We start from the raw sequence: 11,892 nt of genomic DNA on the forward strand, positions 1-11,892 counted from the left end.
GATGTAAAATGTGTTGTTTCTTTTATTGTACTCATGCATTTTATATAAGTAACTCTTGAGTGAGTGTGTGTGTGTATATATATATATATATATATATATATATATATATATATATATATATACATATATATATATATATATACACACATATATATATATATATTGGCACACATGTGACTGACACATGACAGAGCCTGGAGACGCCATAGAGATCATGCTGCCTGCAACATCCTCCAGCATGACCAGTTTGACAGTGGGCCAGTAATGGTGTGGGGTGGCATTTCTTTGGAGGGCCACACAGCCCTCCATGTGCTCGCCAGAGGTAGCCTTACTGCCATTTAGTACCGGGTTGAGATCCTCAGACCCCTTGTGAGACCATATGCTGGTGCGGTGGGCCCTGGGTTCCTCCTAATGCAAGACAATGCTCGATTTTATGTGGCTGGAGTGTGCCAGCGGTTCTTGCGAGATGAAGGCATTGATGCTATGGACTGGCCCGCCCGTTCCCCAGACCTGAATCCGACTGAGCACATCTGGGACAATATGTCTTGCTCTATCCACCAACGCCACGTTGCACCACAGACTGTCCAGGAGTTGCCAGATGCTTTAGCCCAGGTCTGGGGGGAGATCCCTCAAGAGACCATCTGCTACATCATCAAGAGCATGCCAGGGCGTTGTAGGGAGGTCATACACACCACTGAGCTTCATTTTGACTTGTTTTAAGGACATTACATTAAAGTTGGATCAGCCTGTAGTGTGTTTTTCCACTTAGATTTTGAGTGTGACTCCAAATCCAGACCTCCATGGGTTGACACATTAAATTTCTGTAGATAATTTTTGTGTGATTTTGTTATCAGCACATTCAACTATGTAAAGAACAAAGAATTTGAGCAGTGTTTATATATGTGTGTGTGGTTATGTATAATATATATATATATATATATATATATATATATATATATATATATATATATATATATATATATATATATATATATATATATATATATATATATATATATATATATATATATATATATATATATATATATATATTTATATAGATGTATGTATATTTATACATCTTATACAGGTGCATGTATGTTTTTTGTTATTAAGACATCATTGGATTAAAAAAATAGAATTGATTCAACCTTTAATCATTTTTTGTAACAAAATACAAAAATACAAATTCTCAGAAAAGGATACCAAATACATGATGGTACAATTGTTACAAAAAAACAACAGCATAAAAAAAAGTATTTACATTTTTATACAGTTTGTACAGTGGGTGGATTTTATTGTTTATTGCTCTCAAAGTTTAAGATATAATGCTTGGGGACCAGAATCTTGCTTTAAAAGTCTCTAGTCTCAGGTTGATTAAAAAAGGCTTTTATAGTGAAAGGGCAGGAGTAGTGTCAGTGTCTGACATCACAGAGGAACGTTTGGGAGCTGCATGTGTTTTGCTGACTCCTCCTTGACACAAACGAGCAGCCAACCTCTTCACAATCCTCAGCAGGTCTTGTCTGAAGCGAACCCCGATGAAGACGTACAGGATTGGGTTCAGGCAGGCGTGAGTATACGCTAAGCTCCTCGCAACTTGTCCGGCTACATCGAAACGGATCAGGGTATCACAGTCAGTGATGGTGGTATTAGCTGCCTGCGTGGCCTCCACTATGAGGATGCTGTTGTGTGGCAGCTGGGAGAGGACAAACATTAACACGACAACGAAAATGACACGTAAGGCCTTGTGCTTTTCGAAGCTTCTGGCCTGCAGGAGAGTGTGAATGATGACAGAGTAACAGAAGATCATGACGAAGAGAGGGAAGAAGAAGCCCATGCAGATTTGTAAGGACAGAACAAGGATTTTAGTTTTGTTAAGTACATCGCTCTCATAGACTAAAGTGCAAAAAGACTGCCCACGTTGGTTAGTCTTCACCTGGGAGAAGATAAAGTCCGGAAGAGCCAAGAGGATAGCGACAAACCAAACAAACAGACAAACTAGTTTGCTGTAGAAAAAACGCTTCTTCTTCAGGTTCTGTGCCTTGGTGACTTGTACGATGGCGATGTAGCGGTCCACACTGATGCAAGTGAGGAGGAACATACTGCTGAAGAAGTTGATTTTATAGATGGCTGACACAACTCGGCAAGTATTTGCTCCAAAGCTCCAGCCCATGACGGCATCAAAGGCCCAAAAGGGGAGCGTGGACAGGAAGAGGAGGTCAGCCACAGCCAGGCTGAGCAGGTAAACATCGGTCATCGTCTTCAGGCGGTTTCGTACAGTCATGTAGATCCAAACCACCATCATGTTACCCAAAGCACCCAGGATGCAGATGATCCAGAAGAGAGGGGGTTCGTACTGCCCGCGAAAGCGCCTGACCCAGTCTCGGTCACACATGCCTGATGGTTCGATCGTGCCTCCTTCATAATCGTCTGTCGGTTCCTGAGACCAAACAGAAGAGAAATGATCATCATGCAAGAAAACATCTCACCACTTTCTGTCTAAGTTTTCATTTCCCATCAAGCATGCATTTTATTCTGCCACCATCAGGGCTTTAACACCATAAAATGTCTCTCGTGGTGTGACATCAAAAGCAGGCTGTGACGCACATGCTAACCAAAGCGTGTCAAAAAAAAAAAAGAAGATGCTCTCAGGCGCAGGTGTTGTGTCTGTGCAGGAGAAACCACACTACTGCACAACTTCCTGCATCTATCCAAGCCTGTAAACGATCCTGAGGGGCTTCAGAGAGGGGGCCCCTGCAGCGTTTACCAAGAAGCATCAAGTTTAGATGTAGGGCAGCGATAAACAGAGGTGAAGACGGGGCACAAACAATGGAAAATGTGATGCTGAAAGAAGTCTGGCATTTGAGTAACATAGAGATGTCTGTTTTAGATAAGACATCTGTACCTGGGGCATAAACAATGCACAAAATACATCCAAAGTGAGTCATATTTGAGTTTTGAGTTACATCCCTTTGTTTTTTTTCTGTTTGTGCTTAAGAAATACAGAAACATGCACATTAAAAGTACAAAAGTTAAAATCTTATCCTCTTACAGCTGTTTTTTCTAACTTGTAATGAAAATTAAATGAATACTTACACTGCCAGAATACTCATACTCAGTGGTCATTGTGGCTGTAAATGCTTCTTCCATGTTATCTACACAAAAAAGGGATATCAGTTAAAGGCTGCACATCACAACAGTTTGATAATGTAAAACCCTAAAATATATAAATAAGAGCAAAAGATGAGATAAAATAAGATTGAATTAAATAAAATATCTTCTTTTGCACACCACTTACCCATAGCGATGAAAGGTCTCAGTCTCTGTTATGGTTCCTTGCCTCAGTGGTACAGTTAGTACCATTACCAACCAGACTCATCTCCACATGCTTATATGGTTTCCCTCTAACCACATGACCAAGTGATGAAATGCATCACACTATCTCTCAGAAAGAGAAAACACACCCCATCCCCTGATATACAGACTCTACAGTATATCCCTCTGAGCAACATGCAGCTAAGCAGCACAATCAAAGCTGTTTTTTAAAGTCTGATCTTTGATCAGCGACAACAGTGTTAGAGTTTCAAAGGGAAGCTGTGAGATTTCGACACAGCCCACTGAACTGAAGCCATCACCAAAACAATACACCCACATTCCTGCTACAGTGGATCAAGTAGTATCAAGTCAGAGCCCATTTTTTGACACGCTTTCGTGTACACAGGTGGGGCACTTAACACTCCAGATGAGCGATGTGTGAAACTGAAAACTGTGAGGAACAATGAAAGATGAAAAACTCCGGGGGAGGTAGTTGGTGTTGAAAGCTTCACTGTGTCACAGCTCAGTAGTAAATTGACAGGATGAAAAAGGGCCAAAGTGTTGGGTTTAAAGGGAGGTTGAAAAATAAGAGGCTAAAATCTGCTTAACTTGTTAAAACTTAAATTAAAGGAGTAAGTTAACATTTCAGGAAAGGCTAATTCAACTATAAAATGTGTTATTTATTTATTTGTCAAGAGGCCATGTGCAATATTTAACACTGTGCTACTATTTGATGCATTGTTCAAGAGTGACTTTTCACTTTTTTCTACTTTTACTGGTTCTTTACATATTTCTTAAGGTTAAATAGTTCTGTACATATTTCATAAATTTGATATTTGCACTTAATACTTCATTTTTTGCAGCTGTAACCACAAGTTTCCCCGTTGTGGGATGAATAAAGGAGCACCTCATCTTATCACAGAGTTAGCTTACAACTTTAGTTAGCTTAAAGTGAGTATAGAAGCTTAAAGGAGGTGGACTATTTGAAGTTACAGCCTCTGTTTATTTAAAACTGAATATGAGATAGAAAGATACTTAATGTTTGCACTTTATACTTCATTTTTTTGCAGCTGTAACCATAAGTTTCCCTGTTGTGGGATGAATAAAGGAGCATCTCATCTTATCACAGAGTTAGCTTACAACTTTAGTCAGCTTAAAGTAAGTATAGAAGCATAAAGGAGGTGGACTATTTGAAGTTACTGCCTCTTTTTAGTCAAAACTGAATATGAGATAGAAAGATACTTGTAGAAATATATCTAGACTGAGCCTACCCAGTATATGTCCTTGTTATTCTGTAGCTACACATGCTTTTTTAAGCCAACCAAATTGCTAGCCTAGCTAAAGTTGTGTGGACTTCTTTTAAACCAGTTTAATCTTGTTGTACTACATTAAAAAGTGTGTCAAAGGTGTTAAAGAAGTCCAAGTCCATGAGTAAGTTTCATTTTGTGGGGACTTCTTTCATCACACTTTTGCTTCATATGATATGTCAAGCTAACCAGCTAATGTGCTATGAAAAAGTATCATCACCTTTAAATATCAGAACTAGGTCAACAGCATGTGGTCTGTATGATATGTTTATTTTTGGGGAACTATACTCACAAGTTCAAGTTGCAACACCCATCCCTTCCATCTCTTTCATAGCCTGTTAGCTGAGTCAGCACTTTTTGATTGCTAGCAGGTGGCCAGCTGAGCCTTGCATAAAGACTTACGGCTTTTGAATTTAAAAAAAAAAAAAAATCAAAAGGACATGTTATTAAAACCTCTAAATTAGTGTCAGTGAGTGAGAATGCAGTTTTTTTAATATTTGTACAGACAGCTAAAACATAGATTAAACTAAGCTAGCTAACTTGATTTAAGCAGTAATCTATCAGTTGTAATTCTTTCTTTCTTTCTTGGTGAATTCACATTTCCTGTGACATCAAAACATGATTTAAACTTGACATAGTTTGTTTGACCCAGAATTCATGGTTGGTTTAACTCTTTGGGTATTACACAAACATATTAGCACAGGAACAGGATACATATGATTCAATATGCAGCTATCAGAAAGACTTTCATGTGATGTTTTTAACAAGAATACAACAACTTCCTTTTTTTTTGACAAGAAAATACAAAGTGCATTTGTGTTGCCTGAAATAAAGGGGAATTACTTCAATGACAAACAGTCACATTGTTGACGCACATTAGTCTGAAATCTGACAAGCTGAGGGAAACCCCTTGTGCCCTGGCACACTGTAGCCCAAAAAATTTTATTTTTCAAGACCTCAAGTTGGGTCAAATGACACTACAAGCTTTGATAGCACATGAAACCTTAATTTAAAGGAAGTGTTTAAATCTGTTTCTGCTGGAGTTTCCTGCATTGAGTCTTCCTCATCGGTTTTGGTTGTTCAGAACTGCAGAACAGTCCATCCTCTCACAGTTTCACCTTCCTTCCTGGTATAACCTTTTCAATTTTACCACATTGACACTTGCTGCTGAGTGTGCGGGTCCACAACTCTTGAGAATTTCACCAAACGCTGGTTGTGTTTCTCAGTTTTGATCGCAGTGAGGTGAAAGGAAACGGCGGTGTCATGATCAGATGGGTATTTTTGTTCTGGGAAGAAGCTGGTGAAGAAAATGGCATATGCTGAAGTTTCACTCACAGTCATACAGTATCACAGCAGACAATGATCTTTCAGTACATAAAACACAAGAACACTGCTCAGAGTTGAAAGAAAAACTGTGATAAGAGAATTTGTTGACGTAAAAAGATTGGACATCAGTTACCAGACAGGAGATTATGTATGAAGTAAGTCATCTTAAGTTTTGCAAAGAGACAGCATTATGATAAGAACAAATGTTTTATACCAGTCTGTGCCTTTGTGAGACATTTATGACTGATTTTGAAATGTGATGATGCAACACAATCAGAAGCTGGAAAGTTAAAGCAGACCAACATTAACTGGCCCTTTTTATGTTTCTTATCATAATTTCAAAGCCACGTAAAGTTTATTCAGTGTTTTACCTGTTAAGACATCTAACTGTTCAGTTCACACACTAGATTTGACTAAGCATGGTCGGTGGTTATGGGTGAATAATACAGAAACCTTTACTACAACCATGTGTTACGGAGTGTGAGAGTTGAAGGTGAAAAATGTGACAGAAGAAGGTGTGAAACATGCTTCAAGTTCTGTTCCATTCTCTTTGCTACAGTGACTGTGACTGCTGTTTGACAATCATGACTCCAACCAATCAAGCAACCAATAAATCAATCAAACAAATTTTCTTTATAAAGCACAAAATCACTAAACTGCTATGTCAAGATGCTTTCAAAGAACTGCTCTTGTACTTACATTGCAAGCCTACAGCAGTTAAAGTCTATACAAGCCTACCCACCTAACATCGGACATCAGAGAGACATGCAGATCAGGTCAGTGTTGAGTTGGTCTGTCAAATACCATATCTAGACGTCAGAGGAACATGCAATAGGTACAAATTTAGACATCTAAATCTGACCCTTTTTGGACATTGTAATGACGTTCAGCATCTGGACATTGTTTGCAGAACAAATCTAGACATCAATGAGACATTCAAAATGGATCCATGATTCAGACGACATTAGTTGACCTTTTTTAGATGTTGATCTGACGTTCAGATTTGTATCTCATCTGGACGTCCATTAAGGACAAAATATAGACGTCAGCAAAACGTACAAAATAGATCGTGCTTGAGTACGACACAGTCAGACGGCCAGCGTGACTGCGCCCTAATTCTATAGCAGTCTAAGCCTGCAGCAGTCTGGTCTATAGAAGTCTGAGCCTACAGACTTCGCAGTCCATGCCTTTTTCAGACTAAGCCTATAGCATTCTAAGTCTGTAACAATCTAAGTATAGAGCAGTCTAAGGGGCTGTTCACATGACAACGGTTGTAGGGTAAAAGGCAAAAGTTTTGTTGCATTTTGGCCTTGGCTCTATACGGAAACGGTGTTTTAGCCTACCTAAAATGCAAACTTTTGAAACAGCCTCCAGAGTGGGATTTTTCTGAAACACTGCCAACACTGTTGCTGTGTAAACAGTAAGCCAGCGTTTTCGGTGGTACCGTTGCTACAGTGGTCGCGCTGCTACCATGTTGTGCTTGTGCTGCTGAATCTGATGACTGTCTCTCAACAAAATGCGCATCTGTTGCTCCATTTCTGCACTTAGTATTCACCGATACTCCTGATGATCGGCGGAATTTTACTTCGGCGGAGACCTCCCAAAAGCAGCTTCTGGACAAGACAGTTACAGCGCCATCTACAGGCCTGACATGCTTACTACAGTGTTTTCAGTCCCTCAGCATTTATGTGTAAACGCAGATTTTTTAAACTGCATTTTAGCGTTTTCGGATGAAACATTGTGGCGTAAACAGGGCCTAAGCATGTAGCTATCTACACCTGTTGCAGTCTGAGCTTATAGCAGTCTTGGCCCTTTAAGTGTGAGCCTATGTTAGCGTGACCTAGAGCCGGTCCCAGCAAGAGCCAGCTCTAACTTTTACCATTAGAGAGAGCATCTGCCCCTGGTCTGTCACTCGAAGATGATTTCAAAGGAGAAGACACAGATAAGTGAAGGCCCAATCACAGATAGACATGACAAGCAGGCCTGCAAGTAAACCATTCTAGAGGGGTACTGTTGCACTATAAGCTTTACATAGTGTGGCTTTGACTTTGACAATCAAAATGAAATGGCATGACTGCTTTCAGACCGTCTGGTTATCAAAGATATCCGATCCTAAAATAGGTCATAATATGTTTGAGATGCTATGAATTAATGACTGTTATGAAACCATGCAGTTTCACAACAGTGGTCTTTATGATGTAATAGTTCACTACATTTTAAAGAAAGGTGGGCAAACTGGTTTTAATTAGGTCAGCATAGTCTGAGCCTTTTTTCTGTTAAGGTTCTACGTGATCTCTCTGCACACAGTTTCACAAATAACAACCTTCATGTGGTCAGATGATGCAGCTGCAGTGGATCTACTCCAACCTCAAGCCATGCATTTGAAAAGAACAACATTCAAATAAGGTTTACCTCACAGTGGATATTTTTAAAGGTGTAGTGATGGTGTAAAACAGATAATATCATTTTAACGCACTGTTTTGTTTGTCTTAAGTATTTACATATCAGGAAAGTGGGCAATGGGGTTGAATGTATACGCAAATATTCACTTTGCACAGTGTTTTATCAAGACTTGGTATCTTTCTTGACATCTTTGTAGTTTGTTGTCTATAAAAACAACTGACGACAGGTGTGTTGAGCAGTTTTACATCAGTTTTTTCAGTCAGCACAAAAAGTAAGACATTTGTGTTCAATAGGTTGTTGTTGTTTTTTTTTGTTGTTGTTGTAACAATCTTTCATGACAATAAATCTTACTCCTTTATTTTGTACACCTAAATGTCTTAGCCTGGAGGTAACTTAAGCTCAAAACAAGAGTCAATAGCAACAGCAGAATAAGCTGTAAGCAGAAAGGATTTGGTAAATTTTTCATGAGGGCAACCCAGGTCATTATTTTGTCATGATACATTAACAAGCTGAAAACTTAACAGATACTTAGGTGATTCATCATGCAGCATAGTGGATGTCACGTCATATTACACAACCTGGAAATGTGCGTGACAAACCTCCTATATGTTTCTAGAGAGAACATAAACAGACGCTCTCATTGTGCCAGTGAAACTGAGAAACCCCCAGCGTTGGTTTTTCGGTGGGCAGGAAGCTATACCGTGAATGGGTACACCACGCTCGTATATTAACAGTTGGCCCATATTGTGGGAAAGTAGTCGCTGCTGCTGCTCATCTGAGCGAGACGTGAAGATGGCTCTGAGACACTTGTCACCACTTCCTGTGTACCTACGTGCTGTGATTTATTTCATGCACCGACAGACAACCGTAAACCATTTGCATGCTATTGTTATCTATCAGTTTTCCCAAAAGGCTTTTGCAGCTACTGACAACAGATAAGTTTGAATTTGCATGCAGTATAAACCCATATGTATAAGCACTCACTGCAGCAAAATCTAACCTGCATGTCTAGGATAGGAAACTGTACAACTACTACCTTTTTTCTGATGATTGGATGACAGCAAAGAAAACTTTATAGAGTTTTTTTTTTCATGTTTTGTTATCCTTCCCTCTCCTGTACCTCTTTATCTTTTGCACCAATAGGAAGAAGAGTACGCCACTCTGGCAAGTGAAGCAAAACCAACTCAAGTTTAAGTCAGGACAGACTGTGGCCTCATGAGTTTCACTGCAAACAACATGAGGTTGACAGTTGACTGGCTGGTAACCACACTCTGTTATCTCATCTACGTACAAGTCAAAAACTAGGCTCTTTTACTGTACCAACCTAAAATGTATGTTTCAGTTTTAAACATTAAAGAATGGTAAAACTGTTAGCAAAATTCATTTTTAACACTATTTTTGGTCCTACATCGTACAGAATCAGTAAAGATTACATCATGTTTACCCTTTATGACCCACCAAACCAAGTCTGCAAGAGCATATTGTTACTTTTTTTTTATTGTATGTCTCTCTCTTCTTTTTTTTTTTTTTTGCTTAAAAACTTTTGCTGTACAACCCTTATATCCCAAAGACTAACTAAACAAATTGCTAAAAAAAAAAAAAAAAAGTGCAATAAACCAAACAATGATGAAATTCAGAAATGTCATGGCTGTTTTCCTCAAATATGTAAATGTAACCAACACAGGAAGAGATGTGAACAACCTCGGCCTGGCTTTCTGCGAACACATTAGTGGAAGGCAACAGTACTCTGGGACATGGTGAAAACGCAGCATAGAAGTGTAACTCCCTAGGTTTTATATGCAAAAAAAGAAAGATCAGTCTATCTTATCTGGTTTCAAATCTATTGCTGTAGCTGGCACATTTCCTTGATAAATTAACTCTAGATACTTAGTCTTGTCTTCCTCCGAGATGGGAAGCTTGTGCATGGAACTATGTGGCTGTTTACAGCCAAAAACAGAGCAGTGATGGCTCCTCAACTTTGGCGTTCTCCAGCAGCGGGGAGGGGAATTCAGGGGTATCTGCTCCGGTTGACCAATCAGGTCAGGCTTGCTCCTGATTGGTCAACAAAGGGAATCGCTGACGTCGGCAAATCCTGGAAATTCCAAAATGCTCGTTACAGGTCAGGATTTTACATTCACAAGCACTACTAAGTACAGGTTTTGTCATTAAATATCACATTTTGTGGGTTGGGGGGAAAGCTTAAGACCCACAAATTTCACTAAAAGACTTAATAAAGCGATTTTTGCGTAATATGGGACCTTTAACTTTAGGTTTTTAAGCACTATGTGTGCTCCTGAATGCACCATTGCTTCTCCACTGTCCTACGGCTTTAATGGCCAAAACATGCAATGCATGTCTTAATGTGAAAGTATCATAGTCTACCTTCAGCTCCTCTCAGAGCTCCATTTTATAAGGAACACATCACAAAAATGTTTGCCAGAAAAGAGACACAAGTATTTAAGGTATGTAGAGGAATGGAAACCAAATGGTGGTTAACACATGAAGATGTTCATGAGATCAGGTCAATCTTTGACTTCTTGAGTCCTCCCCCATGCATTTATCATCACTTTTGACCATAACTACATGATTTACCCTCATGGTTATGGAACACATTTTCTCATAATATGATGAAAGGCATCTTTATCTGTACATTATTGCAGAATGGCGCCCCCTTGTTGAACTTCTCAGCTCCATCCACATGTAAATTCCCCTTCAATCTTTAATTCATACACCTTTCTACTGCAATTAAAAACTTCTTCAAAGCAATTCCAGCATGCATTGCTTCTGAAAAGAAGACAAACATGACATTTTATGATCAATGTTAAATGTTTGATACTTAAAGTGAGGTTGGAACATGTATGTATCACAGGTGAAACACCAAAATAAGATCATAGGTTAGAGAGCTTTTTGAATCCTCAGCTCACATTTCAGATGACTTTCAGCTTAACCACACTCAGCAGATGAAGAGCAATATAAAGAAAAAAGAAATTCATGATCTAAAAATGACGAGGCGTGTATTTGGTCGCAGCTTTTATTAGCCCATACTTTGCACGATACACACAAACGCACATCTAGAGTAGTGTGACACAGGATCGATGTATCATACTCTACAAGAGCATTAACTCATGAACATCGTGTTTATGTTTTCAAATTTTTTTCTTCTCTTACATTCCTTCACCCACACAATACGAAAAGTACACGGTGTAAGTTTTTTAGACAAAAATATTCTATGCCCTTTGTTCTGGGGGATGTGGGGAAATTTATATCTTGATCACTTTCCATGTCGTAGCACAAAAAATTAATGCAAGATATCCAGTATGGTTTTGATGATCAGGCTTTCACAGAATGCCAAATCATTTATTTCTGTTTGAAATCCTTTTTCAAAGTAGCAAGTGAAAGCAGACTTTAAGATCAGGGATTGTTATGTTTTTGATTTCTGATTAGGTCTAACAGCTTAAATGAAGACTTCAAACAGGGCTCCTTAAGTTAAAACGAATCAGCAATATTTAAATTAATGATTACCCAATGCTAAAAAGCTAAA

General features: G+C 38.9%; 1 protein-coding gene across 1 annotated transcript; it reads right to left on the minus strand.

The window, feature by feature from the left end:
* Window positions 1-1,294: 1,294 nt before the first annotated feature.
* Window positions 1,295-3,337, minus strand: LOC141807612 (C-C chemokine receptor type 9-like). Its single transcript, XM_074693735.1, has 3 exons — window positions 3,299-3,337; window positions 3,097-3,155; window positions 1,295-2,440 (listed from the first exon to the last, which is right to left on the minus strand). The coding sequence occupies exons 1-3, from the start codon at window positions 3,300-3,302 to the stop codon at window positions 1,391-1,393; spliced, it is 1,113 nt and encodes a 370-aa protein (XP_074549836.1). The 5' UTR covers window positions 3,303-3,337; the 3' UTR covers window positions 1,295-1,390.
* Between the last annotated feature and the right edge of the window lie 8,555 nt (window positions 3,338-11,892).

Source organism: Halichoeres trimaculatus, unplaced genomic scaffold (assembly GCF_033239565.1).
Source record: "Halichoeres trimaculatus isolate MK-OKI-2021-1 unplaced genomic scaffold, fHalTri1.1 fHalTri1_scaffold_18, whole genome shotgun sequence".
Classification (NCBI taxonomy): Eukaryota; Metazoa; Chordata; class Actinopteri; order Labriformes; family Labridae; genus Halichoeres; species Halichoeres trimaculatus.

Excerpts from the sequence above, each read along its gene's own strand:
- LOC141807612 (XM_074693735.1), bottom strand. Across the intron at positions 2,441-3,096 it reads AGTATGAGTATTCTGGCAGT|GAACCGACAGACGATTATGA; the intron begins GTAAGTATTCAT and ends GTTTGGTCTCAG.